Here is a 23,848-nt window from a genome sequence, read left to right on the forward strand (position 1 = left end):
GGGGCTACACCAGTTCCGCCTCCATCGGAAATGCAGCCGCCACAGCTGGGATTTGATCCCGCGACCTGCGGGTCAGCAGCTGAGTACCTTAGCCACTAGACCACCGTGGCGGGGCAAAACGGAGAATTGTAAAATCATGCTTACGCATGGGATAAAAAAAAAAAAAAACTTGCGCACATATCATGAGCAATAGTTTTCAGCTGCAAATTGATCGTCTCAAACAGGAGGGGTATCCTACTTATCGTGGCATCGGTTTACGAAAATCAGTTGGCACTGTAAAGAAAAATAAATACAGACGTCCTTCACCAGAGAATAATGAAGAAGCTAGAAATATTGCAGTTATTTCCCATATGTATAACAAGTCGCATGGCCTGAAGAAGGTAGGGCAGTGACGTGGGGTGAGGGTTGTCTTTGGCACCCCAAATAAGCTGAGCCACATTTGTTCTAAAGACCTCAAGGGTCTGCACTAAAGAAAGTGGTTAGGGCCATGCGAATTGTTTTGTCAGTTGTGCAGGAGTTTAATGCAAGTTTCATTTTTCTTTTGTTTCCGTGTACTATGGTGAGCAGTATGGGCTCCGACACGCGAGTATGGGGCAAATAGCCTCAAAACTGAGACAACGTGATACGTGAATGGCTCTGCCTAAACCGGAGGGAAAATGAGGTCGCTCTTCCGCTCACTGTTGGCACTCCCACATGATCGTTGCTGCGGAACGGCCGCAAATCGCGCGCCATCAGCCGCTGGCAATACTAACACGAAAAAAAAATTCACCAAAAAACAAAATAAGTGAAGGATGCGCGCCAAAATGCTCAGCGACCACCACCTATATGTAATAAAAGCATGACCTGTGCCTCATGGCAGGCTACGCCATAGCCGATATCTTTGTAGCTGCATATCTCGATGAGCCAATATTGATAATGACTGTGCTGGTTGAGGTGAGTTCACATCACCGCTAGCACCCACCGACACACTTTAACTGCATTTTGCCGCAAAGGTATCAAGGCGGGAGTGTCAACAGCTAAAGGAAGTGCGGTGCCCTCTCCATTTTGTTTCGACAGCGGCCACTGCGGACCATTTCATTTTCAATTTATTTACCCTCAACGCCATGTGGCAATATAGAGGGGAGTTATTACAAGTTTACAAGGAAGAAAATACAGCATGAAAATAAGTTATTCAAAAAACAAAAACTACTCATTACACTATATTAGCTGCGTAAGGACAATGACTTCAATACAATATAAACATAATACATAAAATACATAACATAATGCTTTGTACACTTATTAATTATACAAAATTAGTTAATTCTTGACGGAAAAGATGGTTTTTAGTAAGAGTTACAATGTTTTCCGGTAGATGGTTCTAATCTGCTGATGTACGAAGTATGAATGATCGATAAAAGCACTGCGAGTTGCATAATGCAATGCCAACCTTATGACGATAGTCAATACGATGAGATATGTACTGAGGATTGAGGATTAGTTGGTCATGAAGGGCTGGATGAAGGAATATTTTGTGAAAAGTGGTCAGGCGGGATATTTTACGACGGTATGCAAGGGAAGGGAGGCCTAGGTTTGATTTCATTGAAGTTATACTGGCAATGCAATTCTAGTTGGACAGTATGAAATGGACGGACTTATTCTGTACAAGTTCTAGTGAAGTGATCAAGCTATCGTGGTAAGGATCTCGCACAGAAGAGGCATATTCGAGTTTGGATCTTACCAATGTTTTATATCAGAGCAATTTTAATGCTGATGGTGCTTTTGAAAAGTTACGACGTATGTAGCCTAACATGCGATTGGCATTATTAGTAATGTATTCGATGTGAGGTGCCCAAGATATATATAATATATATATATACAGTAAAAATTTTTACACCCAGAAGGGTGTAAATGAGCTTGTCCCATGGACGACACCCTAAGGGTGTTAATTCAGCACCTTCCAAAAAGGGTGCTTTTCCATGCACCCTTAGAATAGGGTGTACATGTAAAAAAACTGTAGGGTGTTAAAAAACACCCTTAAGAAAGGGTGCCTTCGATGTCCATCACTTTTTTAGCACCCTCTGAGGAGGGTGCGAGAAGGGTGCACAAGGGTGTTGAGTGCCCATGGCAGGGGTGGCGACTTCTGCCACCAATAGATATCAGCATGCACTGATTAAACACTATTTGAAGAAAGTGGTCCTGTTTATCGATGGTGCACCACCTGTCGAGCTCCCTTCATTGCGTGTGGGCAAAAATATAAACGCGTACAATCGTGTATGAACTTGTGCTGGATCTATATATACTTCAGTGTATATGCATAATGTGCGTTACAGAAAATGAAGCCTTGCTGCCCTTGCATATTGCGTTTATTTAATAGGCAAATAAAACAGAAGCCCCGCCGCGGTGGTCTAGTGGCTAAGGTACTCGGCTGCTGACCCGCAGGGCGCGGGTTCGAATCCCGGCTGCGGCGGCTGCATTTCCGATGGAGGCGGAAATGTTGTAGGCCCGTGTGCTCAGATTTGGGTGCACGTTAAAGAACCCCAGGTGGTCTAAATTTCCGGAGCCCTCCACTACGGCGTCTCTCATAATCATAGAGTGGTTTTGGGACGTTAAACCCCACATATCAATCAATCAATCAAGTAAAACAGAAACTTTTCTTCTGCCACACAACTTTTCACCAGATATACGTTCATGTATACATACACTACACATGCAACACCTCAAATGTTTATTATATTTTTTCAGTTTCACTTTATTGACAATTCTTTGCAACATACAATTACACTGGTTTCAGTTTAGTATACTGCTTCAAGTACATAGAGACTACAAATGAAATACACGCTAATATATCCCTATAATTCTTTCAGGTATCTACAATCCCAGTGGTTTCCAGTTTAATACTCCTTGGTGTACACAATCGGTTAATAGGAATGAAATACAGGCAAATATATACTTATGATTCTTTCAAATATATACAATCACCACGATTTCACTATATACGCCTTCATGTACACAATCGTTCGCAAGAAGTGATGCACACAAAAATATATATGGATAGTGTTTTCAAATGTATACAATCACAGTGGTTTAAGCTTTGTATTCCTGGATGTATAACAATTGGTTATGAGAAATGATGTACATGCAATCATATATGGGTTTTCACACATATAACTTTAGTGAATACTTAAGAAACCAATACAATGATCAGAAACACAATATGCTAAAAACGAACACAAAACTGAGTCAGGACACACAAAAAACAAAAGAGGTAATGCATAATTATGGCTAATGACACAGCTGGGTCACTTTATGCCAAATGTCCCAGCCATTTCGGCAACCATCTCAAATGTATTCGAAAAACTCGTGCTGCATTGAAAATTGTGAACTTCTGGAATATTTAGGAGAGGAAAAATATTTGGTCACGTGGCTGCCTTCTGAACTTTCTGGAATGCCGTCTAGGTGTTGTATGTGAAAAATTTTATTTTAAAAGCACCGCTCCTTCTTTCCATACGAAACTCCGTCTACGTGTTACGTAACAAGAGCTTAATTTGTGAGAGTTGGTTCATCGTGGTTGTGTGCTAGTCACAGCGCTACAACTTTAGGAAGAGACAGAAAGGACAGGAAAGAGCACAGACTGTCAACTGAATTTAATGAATGTGCTACGAGCGCTTTTATACGGAGTACAAGAACCGTGTTCATGCGCGACGACACGTGTGAGCACTACAAAATAACTTTAACTGTGAAAAGAATACTCCCTCTCGGAAAGGATAAGTGAACGTGTAGTGATGCACTGATCATTGGTTTACCTGATAAAAAATATTTCTACAAACGTTAAATTGGCATTAAGTAAACCTATTCTAGTGACGAATGGGGCAAGATTGACTATTCCTGTTGCTGTTTAGTACACACACTTTTGAAAGCTTGCAAGGGGTGGAAAAGAAAACGCTAATATCATATCTGCTGGCTATTTTTCTAGTTGTGAGACACGTGATGTGGTATAACATGCAAAGGTTTTGGTCATTGTTTTTTGTTGGTCCTGTCTTCTTTAACTTTACTTTCTGCAGGAGGGTTTTGCAAACGGGTGTGAAGATTCTGTTGGGATACCCAGCATCTTTTAGTCTTTTAATCTGGTTTTTAAGCCTGACCTCACCCTTGTGCTAACATGACTTCTGAAGGGTGGCCTGAATACATGTGGTATCAATTCCTCTTTCTATTAATTTTGAATGCCCACTATCAAAAGGCAGAACATTCTTAGCACTCCTGGGCTGATAGCACCAGCCAATACCCCAACAGCATCATCACACTTGTTTGCGAAACCCTCCTGCAGAAAGTAAAGTTAAAGGAAACAGGACCAAAAGAAAAAGAGAATGACCAATCACCTTTGCATGTCACATGATACTACGTACATAAGGTGTCTCACAATTTTAGGAAAAGAGCCAGCAGATATGACATTGTTGTTTTCCACCCCTTGCAAGCTTTCAAAAGTGCATGTCCTTACAGCAACAGGAATAGTCAATCTTGCACCATTCGTCACTAGAATAGGTTTACTGAATGCCAATCTAATGTGTATGAGATACCGCTAACACGTGGAAAAGTAAACATAGGACAAACTGGGCAATGCTTCAATGATCAAGCAAGACAGCATGCTTCAAATGTTAAGAAGGGCTATAGTAGTCTCATGGCCGGACACCGTAAAGAATGTAAGTGTAGTCCTAGGTTTCATAAAACACGGTTTTTGAAAAAAAAAGCAAGCAGAAAATGAGAGATTTTAGAACTCTTTATCAGGAAGGCCAAGGATCAATGCATCAATACACCTTCAGTTATCTTTTCCGAAAAAGAGTATTCTTTTCTCGGTTAAAATTATTTTGTCATTGTCACACATGTGTTGTTGCAGATGAGCCCTGGTCTTGTGCTCAGTATAAAAACGCTCGTAGCACCTTCAATAAAATTCAGTTGACAGCGCTCTTTCCTGTCCTTTTTGCGATAAGATTTTTATTACAGAAAAGAATTTCATTTTCTTACAGTTTAGGTATAATGATGAGTTTTCATTGTATCACGACATGGAGCAAATTGCATCTCAATACGGACAAAAATCACGATTTTGTGAAATTCGTGATATTTTCTCGTATATTTCAGCAGCTTGAGAGGTATAAAGATATTTTTTCCTCAGAATATACCTTCTGTGGAGTAAGTATTCACTGCTCAGATATTCATACAAAGTGCAATATTGCAATAAAAAATGCAAACATAACACATTTTGGCTTTATTCTTGGAAGCGAATGTGGCAAAAAAATTGCACTATTATTATTGAGCATCAAATACCTTACAGAAGCACATTTACTTAAGAGGTAGACCGAATCTGCTTTAGAAAAAATAAGCGGTAGTTTTAAAACGAAATTTTCCACAAACAGCACACAGACGGCATTATGCCAGGAAGTTATAAGCCAGCCACATGAACAAAACTTTTTTTCTCGCTGAAGTATTCTAGCAGTTCACTGTTTTCAACGCAGTAAGTCAGCACATTTTTTTTTTCAAATACAATTCAGATGGTCGCCAAAGTGGCTGGGACGTTTGGCATGGAATGGTCCAGCTATATTTAAGCAAAATAACTTACACAAATAACAATATTTGTTCATCTACCATGAACACACTAAAAAAAGTTGTTCAGGCATTGTGACACTAAAATTTTCAGCGTCGTACTGCCTGAACAACTTCTTTGATAAACTCCAAACTCACGCCAAGAAAAAGCCGCTCAATCACGGTGGTTGTTAAAGGCCTTGCGGCCGTAGACAATGTTGAAAATAAAAAAAAAATCAACTCATCAGTGCTGTCACTCCTTCTTCGTCCTTACTGACACGGAAGATTTTTCGGTTATCCATGTGGAGGTTCAGGAAGTAGGCTTGCTCTAGGCTGGGTCCAGGGTAGACTACGCAGGACGTCAGCGGCACCCTCTCATCCTGTAATAAGAGCAAATATGACTTCTCATAAAAAATTTTCGTGCTGTTCTGGCAGCACCATATATAAAGAATGTGTAGTGTGTATCCTTCGAAATGGCGTGTAATTGACATTACACTGAACTCGAAGCATACAACCCATACATTCCAAAAATTTCGTATGATAAAGATAAGAGTTTTCCAGCATACAGCAAATTCCCGAAATGAGGTGAAGTGTAAGACTACAGCTCAAAAATGGCACTTACGAAAGCCTGAACTCACTTAAGAATCAAATTCCTTCTAGGGTAGTGAGCTAGTGTGAAAAACAATTCTTGTACAACGTTTAGAACATGTAGCATTGCTCAAAACGCACAAGAAACTTACCTCTTCATGTACAAACAGTGAAGACATCTCTGCTTCTCTTTTACATGAGAACAAATGATCTTGGGCGTGGCACTAGCGAAGAGGTCTGCAAAAAAAAGTAAAAGATTTACTGACTTTATTCACGCCCCTAACAATCTGAGGAATTGTTACAAGTCACCAATCAGTGCAATTCTGACTGCCTCTATAAGGGAATCAAAAATGAACAATTTTCTCGTTCTTTCTACTCTCACAAGACGCTCCGTCAATGGAATCTAATCCAAATTTGACGCTGTGCTTCCTATTTGCCTGCTTTCTAGACGTAGGGCTGCGAACATGTGTTTTGTGCACCTAATCTAGCACAGAAATTCGTCATCTATAATTCAATCATCTTAATTCATTGTAATTTGATAAAAGGTGTGATATCTCGTCCAGTTTTTAAAGAGTTGCGGGCCTGCAATAGGCACTGCCTTGCACGTATGAAAGTACTTCTTTAAAAAAAAATTCAAAGCTTGCTTTCAGAAAAAGCGTCTGGCATATTTCGACAACCAAGCCCATCCTCTGATTGCAATCAGGGGCACGCTATTAGCGATTATTGACTACGAGATTTACAAACGTAACCCGTGCCTAAATACTCAGTTAAACACAATCACGCAAGTAAGAGCGCTCGAACGACACCAACGCGCGCGGACGACTACGTTGCAGCAGCCATGACTTATGCTAGAGAAACCGCACATAGCTCCAACAGTCACGTATACTTTCTCGATTCTGTTATAACGCCGAACATTATCGCAGATGAAAGCGAAGCACGAAAACAGCAAACAGAAACGAGGGAAAACAACGCACGGTGATGGCCACAACAACGCGCCTTTGGAAGTCTGCTAGATCTTTCCCTGTTGCTGGTGGCACTTGTCCTAAATAGCTTAAAAGACCGAGGCGCACGTGCTGGGAGCATCGCGGCATATCAGCACCTCCAACTATACCGTCTTTAAGCAAAAAAAAAAAAAAGCCATTTCGCACAGTGCGCCTTTGTACATAATTTTTGCTTTTTCTTTCTTTTTTTGCGCTTACACCTACAGAAGCACGTTGCACATATGAGTATTAATAGAAATGTTATTACGATGTAGCCCAAAGCACATCTTAAAACAATATCAATCACTTTGTGCAGTGTAGAGACAATGTGCGATCAGCAACTAATCCCGCCCTTGTTAAGTGATCACATCACTCACTGTATGAGTGATGCAGGCACTTACACAACATCGCGCATAGCAGTGTGAACTCGTTAAGTCCCACGTTTAATCGGGCATCTGCAACAGGCCCGCGAACGCATGCTGTTGTAAATGGCTGGCAGCCTACTTCGGCAGAGCTGCTGCAGGCGCCCAGCTAGCGCTGTATGATTACTATTTACGAAAACAGTACACTCACCGTTAACAGGCCCACGTTGTCCGTGTCCGCCACTCTATGAATATTCCTTAATCCGAGCGTCACTTCGAACACGGTGTCATGCGTGACCACCATTGAATATGCGCCTGTTCGCTAGAACACACACAGCGACCAAGACCCCCGACCAACGCAACGCATTTGAAAGACTGATGAGACAGAGAGGGCAACACTGAGAGAGAGAAGGAGGAGGCACTGGCGGCGGCGTGGCGGCGCCGCCGCTGTCGACGCAGGTGTCCGGTGACGCAACTCTTCGCTTATCTACGCCGCCGTTGCGGGAGCAACGCTGGCCGGGTTAAGCAGGGGGGGGGGGGGGGAGCGGCAAACCCGCCAAGACGGCGCCGAAAGGCAAACGCTATGGCGCATACGGCGGACGGCCGTTCAACGCGGAATGACTCCTTGTAAACGGCCACTCTCCTTCCAGCCAGTCGCACAGCGACGCAGGTTATTTACCAGCCTCGGGTTCTTTGAGTATTTTGACGGAATGCGATTGCAGTGGGCGAAAAATAGTGAAGCAAAACTTGCGCAAAACAAAGCGCACCATGGAATGGCCAGAAACAATAATTATTTCGTCCTCGGTGGCATTAGCGGGAGAGCATCGCTACACCTTTTTCCAGAGAAATTTCTTTTTGCATTGTCTGTGTCAGGCGATTCCGCGTATGGTGCCGCAAACACTGAATGCGTAGTCGAAGCTGGAACAAATTAATTCACAGTAGCGGATGTTTAGAAGGCTTGTCATGCACCGCGAAACGTGCCGAGGTTGTTATAACAAACTTTTTGCTGACCACATGATCAGCACATAATTCCATATGGTTGGCCAATCAGCTAGCTAAGCACCTGTAGCAAAGGCAGGGCACGTTCTTGTTAAACGTTGTTAATATAAACGATGGTTGTGCATAAGTGCAGTGACAGCTTTCCGTGTGAATTGGTCATAACCCACGTTTTCGAGCGTAGAAGCGCCTCAACGGAGCTAATCAGTTACCACAGCAAGTTCGTAAGCAATGATGAGGTACGAAAATGTGCAGCTGTTTTCCATGTACTGAACAGTTAGTGTACAGTGCTTTGACCACCGCCATTTCTTAAGCCACCTCCCATATAGACTCCCAGTCTGAACAGGTGTGGGACCTTAAACACTAAGAAGCAGTGCCCCCCCCCCCCCACACACACACGAAATTTAAGGGCGCACGGGCTGATGCACACGCATACTTATTCACAGGCGCACACACATACACGTATACACACATACGGCAACACACACACGCGACCGTAAACGCACGCATGCATGGGCATACACATGTGCACAGGCACGCTTAACACAAGCACGGACTCGCACATACACGCGCACGCACACATGCACGGGTGTACACACAATCGCGCTTACACGCGAACACATGCGCAGGCTCACGCACACACACCCATACTCGGGCGAACATTATGTTCCTGTATATAGTCCACAGCGAACATGTAGCTTATAACCAACGCTAAGGTGAGCTTTCGTAACGTGGATTGCAGTTAATTGCCATTATAGATGAAACGCGATTTGCTTCTGCTGGTATTCTGCTGTATTCGGAGAGCACCTTCACACATTCTAAGTCAATTAGGCCGTCATTTAACGCAAGGTCCACATACTCGTGCAGTAGCTACGCTGCTCGGCCGCCAATCCGAAGGTCGCGGGTTCGATGCCGGCCGTGGCAGTCAAATTCAGATGAAGGCGAAAAGGTAGAAGCCTGTGCACTGCGCGATATCAGCGCCCATTAAAGAACACCAAATGGTCAAAATCTCTAGAGCATTCAACTACGACGACCCTCATATTCATATCGAGGTTTTTGAGACGTAAAATACCAAATATTATAATTATGTGTTCTTCTTATGCTGCATATTCCATGTGATGAATCGTCACCTACACCCTTCTCAGGCACAAAAGCACCCTTAGAGCCTATTTTAGGGTGCTATCGAGGCAAGCACCCAAACAAATGGGTGCTTTTTTTTCAATCGACCATTTATGGGGGTTAAAGGGTGTTGCAAAAGGTGCTTTCTCGTAAAAGCACCCTGTTTACACCCTTTTGGGTGTAAAAATTTTTACTGTATATATATATATATATATATATATATATAAATATATATATATTCTCACTGTGCTGTAGTCATGATGTGATCTCATCTTCTAAAGTGCACTAATTTTGTACCAATGGCCTAATCAGACAACGCGAGAAGTGTCGGCGGCATATAATGTCACTAATAACGCCGCACTTTGTGTAAGTCTATAGACCTTCTCGGTCGTTACAAGACGAGAAATTCTAATTTATTAATGGTCTGGAAACGTGCCTTTAGGTTATTTGAATTTTTGGTGCCTGTTTATGACACTCGCTCTGCATACTCATTTCCGTACATATGCTTTTTTTTTCCCGCGCGCAATACACATTCAGTCATGAGTCAGCGCTATGTGGTGTGTGTATTCCCATACATGTGCTGTTTTTTCTTTTTTTGCTCTAAGTATTATTCTAAGAAGTAGTTACAGTACCAACAATGATTAGTAGACACTTATTGTTCGTTACATATATGGTGCGAGTGATGCGCACGCTGTTTAGAGAATGTAGCTCATTTTACTAAATGCCCACTATACTTTCTAGTGTAGTCTTTAAATATCGGAGCCCCGCATTGCACTCGCCGAAAGTGTCGATGGACGTTGATTCCAGATGCACCCGCAAATCGTAGACCACTCTTGCACTTAATAGGCATCCGACGTCTACCTTTTTTAAGCACTTTATTATGGCCTTAGGCACAGCCTCCCCCTCTCCTTCTAAGAGGAGGAATAAAGTTTATTATAAGAAACCAGCAGGTTTAGATGGCCGGGCCTAGGCCTCCCGTGAGGCGGCGTCGACGCAAGCCCTCGACGTCCCCTCTCTTTATAAAGAAAAAAAAAAGGACGCTAATTCTTACCCACTCCAACCGTGAGAGCTATGAAAATCGTCAATAGGAGATCGGCGCTAAACTCTAAAGTTTGTGATTGAATTAGGCAGTAAAATGTTTCACCTTGGCAAATTCACTGTGTCTCAGATGTCCATGACACGGCACGGCCCAAGCGGGAAACTAATGAGTGAAGACCACGCGCTCGTTTGTCGTGGCTGCTGCTGCGGCATGCAATCTTTTTTCTTGCTCGCATGCGCACTCGTTGGCGGTGCTCATGCGCTTTAAAACAGTCTATTGAATAGTCGCACGTTGTAATTATGCCCAATTACACATGCGTATGTAATATACTTGTACCAATGTGCAGCCGCCGTGGTGGCCGCTGTGGTTCACCGGCTGAACCGTAAGATATGGGCTGAATCCTGGCGGTGGCGGCAGTATATTTCGATGGAGCCGGGATGCTAGAGGCGTGTGTACTGTGCGATGTCAGTGCACGTTAAAGAACTGTAGGTGGTCGAAATTATTTGGAATACTACGCCACGGCGTCTCTCATAGTCTGAAGGCTCGTTCACACTTGTGACTATATAGCACCGTCACAAAATGACTGCTCGCAAACGATAGCAAATGGTCGCTTTGGTCGAGAAGCGACTGTTGTCTCAGTAGCTTGGTTTTTTGGTCGCCTCTAAACCAATAAAATGCACATGAACAGGACATCAGCTTATTTTGCGGGTCAATTGCAATGCGCGTGTGCCGACATGCATACGCCCTACGCAGGTATAAACAACAATTTCAGCCTTTTTTTTTTTGGTCGCCAGTCGCAAACGATCATGCGACTGGAATTGGTGGAAGCTATTAATGACACTTAAGTGTGGCTTGTTAAACTCCATCGACGGAGCAAACTTTACTATTGTGCATTTGATATTAAGCGCAGCTGCAGCAACGCAAGGAATTCTATATATGAATGCTTACACCGACCGTAAAAAGCACATACATTGTCAAACGTATGTCAATGTGTAATATTAAGTACGTTAACGTTAACCATTTTATATACAGCCTTTAAAATGATTTAACTTTCCTACAAACATTCAGAGAGCCAGAACTAGGGAGAAGTTGGCTGCACCCGCTTACTGTACCAGCTTCAACTATGTCAGTTTTGCGGGTTATATGCGTGAAACAGCGCACTAAATACTGATGGAGCTCGAATCCGATAAAACTTCTTTTCTTTCTTTTTTTCAGGGGCCGTCATGGCATTGGACGTATTGATATTGTTGAGAACCGGGTGATCGGAATGAAATCTCGAGGTAAGCCAGTGACGTAACAGCGATTAACAATGTTTCAAAAACAAAAGCGTAGGAACAAATTAGGGCCCCAAGATTTGTTTAGTTGAAGTGCATGCCCGCCAGAAGAGTGATAGAGCATTCGATAAGCAAGCAGGTGTCGCTACATTGGCTAGCCAAAAGGAAATATAACTTTATTGAAGGGTCTTGTAAATGCGAAGCATTTCTTATCGAACCAAATACAATTTGATGTTTTCATTTATCTAACTGCCTACGTGTGGGCGCTCTCGTGATTACATCTTTAAATTTGTTTCCACAAAAATTGGTGCAGAGGGTTATACTGTAATGAAAACATGACTGAGAGGTCATGACGTGAGCATTACGACAAACTACTTATCATGGTCACGTGTGGCGCATACCCGCATACCATGGAGCTTGAAATTCGGGTACATGCCACGGCTCATTTGTCCATATCAACACAAAAACGGCGAGATTAGAATCCCGAAGTTCTAACGAGATAGCATAAAGGAACCCGTTTCGCAGAAAATTCGGTGTCGGCGACGTTGTAGATTAGCTTAAAGTGACGTGGCTTGATCGAGAATTTTCCGAGAAATGAATCAGTCGTCTTGGACCTGTAGGGTGGCGCAAAAGATTTCCAGATTTGACTCCACTAGATTTCTTTCTATGGGGATACATTAAAGACCACGTCTACTGAAGCGACGACAACTCTTGCAAGACTGAAGTCTAAAATAGTAGATGTGTGCGGCTCTATTACTCCACGAACGCTACGAAACGTCACAGAAAATGTACTGACTCGATGTAGATTGCGTATAGGAGCTGATGGAGGGCTGTTTGAGCATGCTATGCAACTAACTCTCCATGACGTATCAATAAAAGCGCTTTGGACTTTGCAATTACGCTGACCTCTTTCCAACGCCAAGCTTTCCTACTATTAAGGAGTTAGCTAAAAGAGCACAGAACACTTTTTTTATTCTTTCTGTTTATTCATACGCACTGCGCTCAAACAGACTGGTACTAAACCCGGATTTCTAAATGAAGACGAAGTAAGAGCATTAAGCCCGCCAATCGTGCCGTATTCCTGGCAAGTATCCAGTAGAGCTATCGCACTTAATCGATGCAGATATGACAAAAAAAAAAAAAGCTTCTGGAATAATTAACGTTTAGGTTAATATCTTTTCTTTATGAAAGTGTCACCCTCTCTCCCGCCGTAATGTTTATCGTTGACCCGAAAAGAAGAAAAAAAAAGCCTGCGCTGCGTCAAATGCTGCCTCCAGTCTTGAATCGCAATGCACGTGGCGGCCGCTTTTTCATCGAAGTTTATTGTCTTAATTTTTTTCTCACCCCCCCTTTTTATATTTTGAATGGTACTTTCCAACCATCGCTTTATGTCCATCGTAGTCACTGATAGCCTGTTCAAGCGACCTTCGTGCGTGAGAAGACTTCACTAATTCGTTCAATTTACATTTGAAGGCACTCAAAGCGCTGTTCATTAGGCGGAAATCACGTGGTATTTTTGAATTTCACGCACATTAAACAAAACCTGGAAAACAATTAACCAGCGTTGTTATCTTACCGTAACTTGAAAATTTTGTTATTTCAGGATAAGAGCTACAAGTCTTGTATTGATTTTTCTCTAGAGTAAGTATCTAAAAAGTTCATTAGGCAATTTTTGTTAATTACCGTGCTTGGTGGATCAAAAAGATATCCCGATGTGGTACAAAAAGCTATAAACAATACCGTGCCAGTTGGAGACACGTAGTGCTCATTTTTAATTTTTTTTGCGTGGTGCTTTTTAGATGAAACACCCTGTATTTATTCGCCCCTATTGGTCCTGACGAAGGGCGTAGCGTAGGAATTTGTGTATATATATATATATATATATATATATATATATATATATATATATATATATATATATATATATATATATATAATGTGGTGCCTGACTACGCCCACTGCAGGGCCCCCATGATCCGCCAATTAACCCGGTCTTTTGCTTTCCGTTGCCACGTTATATTCGCAAACGTTTCGATTCTCATCGGCCCACCTAATTTTCTCTCTTTCCCTTCATGCGTTTGCCTTTTCTGGGAATTCAGTCAGTTACCCTTAATGACCACCGGTTATCCTGCCTACGGGCTACGTGTCCACCTCATGTCCATTTATTCTTTTTATTTTAACTATGATATCCTTAACCATGGTTAGTTCCCTGACGCACTCTGCTCTCTTCTTGTCTCTTAAGGTTACACTTGTCATTTTCATTTCCATCGCTCGCTGCGTCGTCCTTAATTTAAGCTGAACCCTCTTTGTAAGCCTCCAGGTTTCTGCTCAGTGGGTAAGTGCCGGCAAGATGCAGCTGTTATATACCTTCGTCTTGAGGGGATAGTGACAATCTACCAGCCATGAGCTGAGAATGCTTGCCGAATCTTCTCCACCCCACTCTTATTCTTCTAGATACTTCAGTCTCGTGGTTCGGCTCCGTGATTATTACATGTCCTACGTAGACATAATACTTCACGACTTCCAGCGTCTGTCACGTATTACAAAGTGCTGTGTTCTGCCGAGATTGTAGCACATTACTTTAGTTTTGCGCATATTAATTTTCAGCCCTACTTTTCTGCTTTCCGTGTCCAGTTCAGTAATCGTGGCCTGCGATTCGTCCCCTGAGTTACTCATCAAAGCAATGTAATTAGCAAATCGCAGGTTACTAAGGTACTGTCAATTAACTCTTATCTCTAACTGCCTCTAGTCTAGGGTCCTGAATATCTCCTGTAAACACGTGGCGAGTAGCATGGGAGAGATCGTGTCTCTCTGCCTTATACCCTTTTTTATTGGGATTCTGTCGCTTTCTTTATGGAGAACGATGGTGGCTGTGGATCCTCTGTAGATTTCTTCCAGTATGTTTCTGTAGGGCTCTTCGATGCCCTGATTCCGTAGTGCCTGCATTACTGCTGATGTCTCGACTGAGTCAAACGCCTTCTCGTAATCTATGAAAGCTATGTATAGGGGTGAGTTGCATTCAGCGCATTTCTGTATTACCTGATTGATAGTATAAATATGGTCTATTGTGGAGTAGCCGGTACAAAACCCTGCTTGGTTCTTTGGCTGATTGAACTATAATATCGTCTTAAATTTATTAGCTATTATTTTTGTAAATACTTTGTAGAGAAAGGAGATTAAGCTGACCGGCTTGTAATTTTTCAAGTCCTTGACGTCTCCTTTTTTATAGATTAAGATGATGTTGGCGTTCTTCCAAGATTCTGGTACCCTTCCCGACAAGAGACATTTCGTATATAAAGTCGCTAATTTTTCTAACCCAATTTTCCCGCCATATTTCCCGAGGTCTGTTGTTACGTTATCCTCACCAGCGGCTTTGCCTTTTGGCATTCTTTCTAAGGCTTTCCTTACTTCCCCACTCGTTACGGATGAATGTCGAATTCTTCTTGACTATTATAGTTTCGCAGAATATCATCATGGTTCTTTTGACTTCTGTACAGCTCTCTCCGCCATCTCGACTATCCTATCCATATTGGTTATGACGTTGCCTTCCGTGTTTCTCAATGCATACATCCGGTTTTCGCCTATGCCTTCGCAGCAAGTCTGCCTTCACAGCTTTTAGACTTCTGCTGCTTTTTACAGCCTGCTCAATTCTCTCTATGTTATACCTTCTGATGTAGGATACGTTACACCTATTGATTAACTTCGAAAGCTCCACTAGCTCTATTTTGTTGGTTGCACTTGAGATTTTCGTCGTTTGTCGTCTCTTAATAAGATTTTTTATCTGCTGAGATAGTTTGCCAGTTTCCCGTTAAGTGACTGCTCCTCCAATTTCAATTGCACACTCTTTGATAATACTAGTAAGATCATCGTTCATTGTGTCAGCGCTAATATCGGTTATTTGATTTAGGACCTCGAATCGATTCTGAAGCGAAAATTTGAATTCCTGTATTTTTCCTCTTACAGCCAGTTCATTAATTGGCTTCTTGTGTATCAGTTTTTGTTTTTGCTTTTTAAAATCTAGTTGAATACGAGCTTTTACTATTCTATGGTCACTGCATCTAATCTTGCCAACTACTTGTACATCCTGTACAATGTCTGGGTGTACAGGATGCACAGAGAATAAAGCCAATTTCATTTTAGTTTCGTTATTAGGACTTCGCCAAGTCCACTTACGGTTAGCCTGTTTTCTGAAGAAGGTATTCATAATCCGTAAATTATTACGTTCTGTGAACTCTAATAATAACTCCTCTCTGGCATTTCTAGAGCCGATGCCATATTCCCCCACAGCATGGTCTCCGGCTTGTTTCTTGCCTACTTTTGCATTAAAGTCACCCATAAGTATAGTATACTGTGTCTTTAGTAATGGCTGTGTCTACATCTTAATAAAAGCGTTCAATAAAATGGTCATCATGACTCGATGTAAATGCGTAGGCCTGTACCTCCTTCATCTTGTACCTTTTGTTAAACTTAATTATGATACATGTCACCCTCTCATTGATGCTGTAGTATTCCTCTATGTTGTCAGCGCGTGTATGAGAAACCCCACTAGTTATTTTTTGTCAACTAATCGACGGTAGCATATGACGTGTCCATTCTTCAGAAATGTATAAGCCTCACGTGTCCTCCTAACTTCGCTGAGCCCTATTACGTCCTATTTAACACCCTCTAATTCCTCGAATAGCACAGCTAGACTAGCCTCACTAGATAGCGTTCTAGTGTTGAAGGTAGCTGGGGACTGAGGGCCGAGGGTTAATTGCTGTGTTCATGGGAGGTTGTGGCCGGGTACTGCACCAGGGTGGGCAATCCTGCTCTGGTGATGGGATGCATTACGGGCAGATGGTCGCCAATGAGGCCGCACCCCAGACCTCTTTTTTATTCTTTTTTAACGATTCCTTCCTCGCGCATTTTAAGTTGATATACAATTGGAAATGATTCGATATCTCTATTCAAAGCGAATTTTGTCATGGCATGCTTGGCTGCTGCGCTATCTCTAAGTAGATGGTCTGTTGCACTTTATTAGCAATGTAGAAAAACCACCTGACCGCCTATAAGCTCCCAACTTCACCTAGCTCGTAGCTCGCCTCACCTTGTTTTTCTAATTGTCTAAAAATCTAATTTTCCCATTAAAACAAAAAAAAGCACCCTGTGTGGTTTCGAACTTCTAACCCTGCGAGCTTATGCTGGATTCGTGCCTTGAATGACCCTTCTTTCCACGCGTTTAATTTCTCTCAACTTCTTGTCCTGCTCGATATTGACATTGCTGGCTCCAAAGTGTCCGCAATGTCGGAGTTTTGCTGAGTGGTCACACCCCTACTTTGACGTTTCCTGTTAACTGAGTAGTGGCGCACACCTCTTTTCCGACTAATCAGTTACTTTCATGTGATTATGTTGAGCGCATACGTTGCGGGTGGTTGGAGTGCATGAAAATTAAACGCAAAAAGTTTCTAGCTGCTAAAGAATAGACAAGAGCTGCCTTTAAGGCTGTATCTTATTTTGCTAACGTTTAGGGGTAGTAAATAACGAAAACAAAACACTCTGGTAAATAGAAAAGAAGACTGTGGCCCTCAGATGAGAGTCAGCTATACGCAATAGTAATCTTATCAACAGTTTGCCTAATAACGTAAAATAAAGGAGGGAAGGCAAGGAGCAAATTATTTCTAGTTCTAGAAAGCGGCGAAAGGAGGAAAGAGAACTTCGTACAAAAGCAATGTCGTGTTCGCATCACTCACCACAGAGTGTCAGCTCGAATTGCTAGACTCCGACGATTCTTGGCACCCAATCTCGCAACACAATATATATATATATATATATATATATATATATATATATATATATATATATATATATATATATATATATATTATGAGCAAATCGTTTGGGCACTTGGAACGATTAGCCGTTTTTCCACACCATAGCCTATGCGACGCGCCTAGTCCGCCGAAATAAAGCCATGGATAGGGTGCTTTAGAGTTAGTGTATATATGCTACCTTTAGGTAGCAGAGTTGCACCTCTGTTTTCCGGGCGCCACTCGCTCGGTCTGCAGAAGTTCAGCGCCCCTATTCGCCAAATGCCTTCACGGGGTCATAGGTGCTTCATTTGCATTGCGGAGAAGCCAAAAGTACGCAGACGATGTCTATGCTTCGCAGATTCCGGGCAGATCAGGCGTGGTTGACATCGGCTGTTGTTATTCTCGCCGCGATTCTTCGGTACTGTAGCCTTGTTGCGTGTTGGTCGCGAGAGATGTGGTAGCAAATGCATTCGGTGTTGCATTGTACTACGTACGATGAGACGCGGGTGCAGTGGGTGTCGATATAGAACGATTAGTGTTCAGTTAGGAAGGAATAAACGCCTGGATTCTTTTTCTATGGTAGTGAAAAACTTGTTCTATTTGTATTACTCAAAGATGCAGTGAATACGTTATACATTCAGAGTTGCTCAGCGTGTGTCAGCTGCATACGTCTGAATTGGTCTTACGGGTCAAACGCTAAAAATAAAGGGGGAAATTATGCAAGAACTATTCGAATCGGAAACGTGTTGGAGCTAGCGCGTGAATTTAATGAAGCCTTCAAACCTTAAGCGAAAAGAATGTTGGATGCGACAGCGCTGTTGAACTGCGATTCACATCAGCTGTCGTGAGCCGCGATTGAATACGAGCGTAATACGAGAGCCGCGCGTAACACGGGCGTCGCATGACCTCTTTCGATCGCTATCCAGCTCGATTCAGTTGAAGACTATAAAACTATAGCTGGCTTCAATAACAAATGAACCCAACAAATGAGCCCAACGTGGCGAAAAAAATCCCATTTATTACTGGCTTGATCGCGATAAAAAGTGGAAAAATAATTTTATATCTGTAAGTGAAAAAAAAAACTGTGGAAAAGAAAACGAAGCTAATGTGTGAACAACTATAAATATAATTTTTGGTGGTGAATGATAATGCGAGAATTCTCTACACCATCTTTAAAGAATTCTCCGGATTCCTAACATCTAATGACAACCTGGAAAACTTCCTCATGTCATAACAGAGGTTTGAAGGTTTAATAACTAGATTGCGCTGTCATAGTCTTCTATTAAACTTTTAGTTATTCAGAGCAGGCTTGTCTACCTCCCCGCTTTGTTCGTTTTGTGGGGAAGAAGAAACTGTAGAACACTTCTTGATATCTTGTCGAAAGTTTTCAACATTAAGAAAGGTATCGCTAGAAATGGCGTTAAGAATCCTTGGATTAGCTTTCACAACGTCAAATTTACTATCACTAGGGGCACATAACCTTGGGCACAGTAACGGGAAGTTGTGTGAGGCCGTGAAAGAATTCATTGAAAAGTTGAAGAGATTAACTCAATAACCTTAATACCAAAAGCTATCAGTCAACCAGTGTATGCTACACGAAAATTCTCTTTGATATCAATCATTTATTGCTATTTCAGTTGGAACTAAACCATCCATAAATTGTCATGTATTACAACTCTTCTGTGTAAACAAGTCTTCAATATGATATTTAATCAATTTTTCTGATTACTCATTTCAATTTAACTTAAGGTGCAGCGAAATTTTTCCACCTGGCGTAGAGTTAGTCTGCGAAGACGACAGGGGCTTCAGTGTATCAGAATGTTTTATTTAAAAAAATATGTATTGTGTAAAAAATCCCAGCATATCCACAGAGTGAATGATGAGGACTGGGGCGAAGCGTCTGTACGTGCGTTCTTCCGTGCGTTCGTTCGTACATCCATGCATCCGACCACCCGTCCATCCGTCCATTCAAGCTTCCATCCATACTTCTTTCTGTCCAACCATCCGTCCGTTCATGCTTCCGTACGTGCGTTCATTCGTCCTATCGCACACACTGTTATTGGTCCAACGCCATCTAGAAAATGAGACGAGAAATGGTGATGAGACAGCACCATCTATTATACTGTTCGGGAGATACTGCCAGCAACGCCTGACGCAGGACGACTTAAGGTTAGACTAAGAGGAGCCTCTCCCTTAAAAAGCGCCTTGTATATCTGATGTAGTAATAATGGCAAATTTCCCGAGTATAACCATCATCCTATCATATTCCCTGGTCTACGTCGCAGGTGTGTACGAGACGCCTGGTGGAACCATTCTGAGAGCCGCTCATTTGGACCTTGAAGTCTTCACCATGGATAAGGTATATTAGAAATATTCGGGAACACCGCTTAATTTTTCTTGTTGCTTTCGGCATTCGTCGATTGCTTAGTACTTCTGTCGTCAGAGCAGCTGTATATGCTTGTCGCACCTATATTGTGCTACTACCTTAGTCTTACAGCTGAAGTCAACGCAGCAACCTTGTTTTCAAGTTGTATAACTGTTCAATAGCAAAGAAAGGAATTACACTTTACTGGTACTTCGCTGTTCATGAATGATGAAGCTGAGATGTGTACCGGATGGTTGAGGCGTTTCACTGTACTTGTAGACCACTGCGCTTGTTGTAATTGCCGTACGAATATAGTCAATGCTTGTTAGCCACTTTTGGCTAAATAGTAGCTTGTAAGTTTCCACCACTATAAGTAAAAATAGCGCGTATATGTTTCCAAAAATACTAGTAACAGAACAGGTGCATCTCGACGACGCACTCGCATTTTTGCGCTTCTTGCAGAAAGAAAAACGATGTGGGGGTTGGTTTTCTGAGAAATATGACGGGAGCTGCAACTTACTAGCGAAACAAATGTGTGGTGACATAAGGCTGACAGCGACGCTGAAGCTGTGTAGACAGAACCGTAGGTCAACAAAAAAAGCGGACCTTGCCAGACTCATCAAAGAAAGGCATCTTGCGCTTAGGGCTCAGTAGGACACAGTCTCACCAAAATTTTCTTTAGCCGGGCTCATTCGGACTGAGACTCGCCCACATATTACACAGCCAGACTCACTCGAGCTCATGGTCACGGCTCCATCTGAGTCTGCCCAAGTCTGAGTGAGTGTGCGTCAGTCAGAGAGAGTCGACTTATGAATAGGTGTGCCGACGTATGCGTGTGACATATTAACAGAGCCTTCGTTAGCGATTACACAAGATTAGGAGTTGAAAGTGCATGCCTTACTACTCATAGTAAAGCCGTATGGTGTGCAACACAAATAAATTAAATGAGCACAATTCTATAGGAATTGCAAGAAATCTTCACACATGCACAGGCACATCACACACGCGCACACACACGCACGCACGCTATTTCTCTGTATTACACACCACACGCACACATATAAAAAATATTTATGGAGAGTTTAGTACAGTGACAGACCTAGAATGCTACTTATACACGTGAGCTGGGGAAAGACGAAGTCGGACACAAACAAAAACAAAGGGCACAAATATACTATCAAGCCCGTTGAGTAGCACAAAAGTTGTGGACAGTCTATGTGAGGCCTGTATACCACAAGAATACTACAAGCACTTCAATTTTACTTGAATTGGTTACTTGAAGTGACTCTATTAGATTGTGATATTCGGATTACGGCAATTCTTCGTGAAAATGGTCATTTGGATGGAGCCTAAGTCATTATGATTATTGCGAGCAGCGCAAGTGTAATGTTGTAGACAAATACGACATGATGAGGATTAAAAACAATCAATTTCAGCTTATTTGAGTTAAACCAAAAGGACCGTTCAGGAAAAATTTAAGTTCTTTCCTGTGAGTTTCGGTATTATCAGAAAATATTGTTCGTTGTTGATGGTCGCTGAACAATTTTTCTAATGAGAGCAAGCAAGAAATGCGTTAATGTTGGACCTTGAGATGCTGTAGAAGTAACGCACGTTAAATATGAAGGTATGCCTTTAATAATTACACATTGAGTTGATTGCTGTGACTAAAGCTTGCTTTAACAAGATGCGTATTATAAAGTAAATATTATTTTTCAGCACAACATCCGCTTGATTGAAGTTACAGACATATTGCGCAGCGTATTCAGTTCTTACATAGACTGCTATTTCCAGCCGTACATTGAGCTTTGAGGTCTCAGTCGAGCCCTTTTTTCTTCAAAGTTTTTTTTTTAAGTGATCTGACACGTAGAAATAATGCATTATTTTCCAACGTAGACAAGTGCAAAGGTGTACAGCGGAATAGTGGTGGCTCGTTAAACAACTTGTAGCCACACTATAGCCAAGCTATTACTTTGTGTACCTAATTACAAATGCTTACCCGGGCTCATCTTTCATTTGTATCGAGACGAGCTAAGGATTTTCGTTTTGCAGGAAGTACGAAGAATAAAACAGGGTCTGTCGTTGGAGTTCTCCCGCCAGGTGTATGGAGGTAAGCAGCTATCACTACTGAAACTTTTGTACTAGCGGTAATGGAGGTTCGATGATTGTCCACTGAATGTTGAGACTGAGCATTGCTAGAACATTGCTAGAGCGATCCCATGTTACCGCACATGTACAAACTTTCAGCAGTAAGTTCGTATAGTAATCGTGAGTGTTATTATTAGTAGCATAAGGTAATGGTTAGTAATATGTTCTTTAGGAAAAAAACAAAAAAAAAAAACAAAAGACGGGAAGGCAAGGAAATAGGTGTGGAGTGCACGATAACCGTCTTTCAAGTGAAGACACCTCAACCGATACACTCAAGGGGGAACGGGGAATGAATAGACAGTTAAAGTGAAAAAAAGAAAGTAGGCTAAAAAGAAAGGGGGGATGAAATCAAAAAGGAGAAAAATAAAGGAAACTGGCGGGAAGGGAGGAGGACACGCTTCACCGGGGCTCATAGAAGTCGCTCGGTCACGCTGGTGTCGAAAGTCCATTAAGGTCTGCGTTGGTCTTGCGAGGTGAGAGAGGGGGAGGGAAGCAATCGTTGGCGCGAGACGCGAGCACGCGCAGTGGGGGTGTGGACGGCGCCGCCGACGCCGGTTCCACGATCTTGTGCGACTAAGAAATCATTTAAATGTTATGATAATAGCACTGGCTGAAAGCATTGTCTGAGATCAGTCATAACTTGTCGCTAAGTCTGGTTTGCCGAAGAAACCGCAGCTATGAACTTATAACCACTGGCGCTGAAGATCGGGTTGGACGACGTGCCAAGTTGGGTGGGGTGCAGAAAGTTTGCAATGTCTTTGCAATCCTGGAGGCAGTTCGAGGCTACGTTACGAGAACGAAACTCCCGGAGGCGGGCTGGGGAGGATCAGTACATTGACCGAGAAGAAAAGTAAGATGACCTTCGCCTTCGAGTAGTCTTATGCGATTGTTTAAGGGACCTTGTGAGTTTTCTTCGTCGTTACCCCCATGTGACGTGCCGCGCAACGTGAATGCAGGACTTTGGTACAGCCCCGAAGCGGAGTTCACGAGGAAGTGCATAGCATCGTCGCAGAGCTGCGTGACCGGCACGGTGCGCCTGGACCTGTACAAGGGCCAGATCTACATCAAGGGCCGCCGGGCGCAGAATTCGCTCTACAATCAGGAGCTGGTTAGGTGAGCCCGTTTCAGTTAAAATACATGGCTGTAGCACATGCCCTCGTACACTTTCTTTGACAGTTTTGAAAGTAAGGCACTGTTGAAGAACGTTCTTAAAAAAAAATCGAATCATCTCTGTCTCTTCGAGTAAGATTTTAGGCTGTGATATTTGTAACGCTCTATAAATAAATACGCTTGGCGTTACGCTCAAGCCTAGAGTATAATTCAGTGAAGAAGGAACTACACTCTTAGGGAGTGCACTCACATTGTAGTCCGTGGGCGAGAAAGGTACCAGAAAATGGACTGTGGCCCCCACTGACAGGACAGTCGGAAACCAACTATAAATTTTTTTCTGAACAAGTATTTTTGTGAATTGAAGGGAATAACTCAATTTAAAAAAATGCAGCGAATTTGTGTGTAGAGTGTCTAATAATTTTTGTTGCTTTTCTACGACACCATTGTGTTTGCGACAGCATGGATGTCCAAGGAGATTATACCCCTTCCGACGCTGGTGGATTCATCAAGATTCAAGCACTGAGG

The 23,848-nt window shown here is 42.5% G+C and overlaps 1 protein-coding gene across 2 annotated transcripts in view; it reads left to right on the forward strand.

Annotated features, from left to right (window-relative positions):
• Ass (argininosuccinate synthase) overlaps nt 1-23,848 on the forward strand; it is a 56,995-nt gene that overhangs the window by 21,642 nt on the left and 11,505 nt on the right. For both annotated transcript variants that reach the window (XM_037414118.2, XM_075878998.1), the window contains 5 exons: nt 11,856-11,920; nt 19,989-20,062; nt 22,118-22,175; nt 23,170-23,326; nt 23,782-23,847. In XM_037414118.2, coding sequence (XP_037270015.1) covers nt 11,856-11,920; nt 19,989-20,062; nt 22,118-22,175; nt 23,170-23,326; nt 23,782-23,847 — 420 coding nt within the window. The remainder of the gene's footprint in view (nt 1-11,855; nt 11,921-19,988; nt 20,063-22,117; nt 22,176-23,169; nt 23,327-23,781; nt 23,848) is intronic.

This window comes from Rhipicephalus microplus, chromosome X (genome assembly GCF_043290135.1).
Source record: "Rhipicephalus microplus isolate Deutch F79 chromosome X, USDA_Rmic, whole genome shotgun sequence".
Lineage (NCBI taxonomy): Eukaryota > Metazoa > Arthropoda > Arachnida > Ixodida > Ixodidae > Rhipicephalus > Rhipicephalus microplus.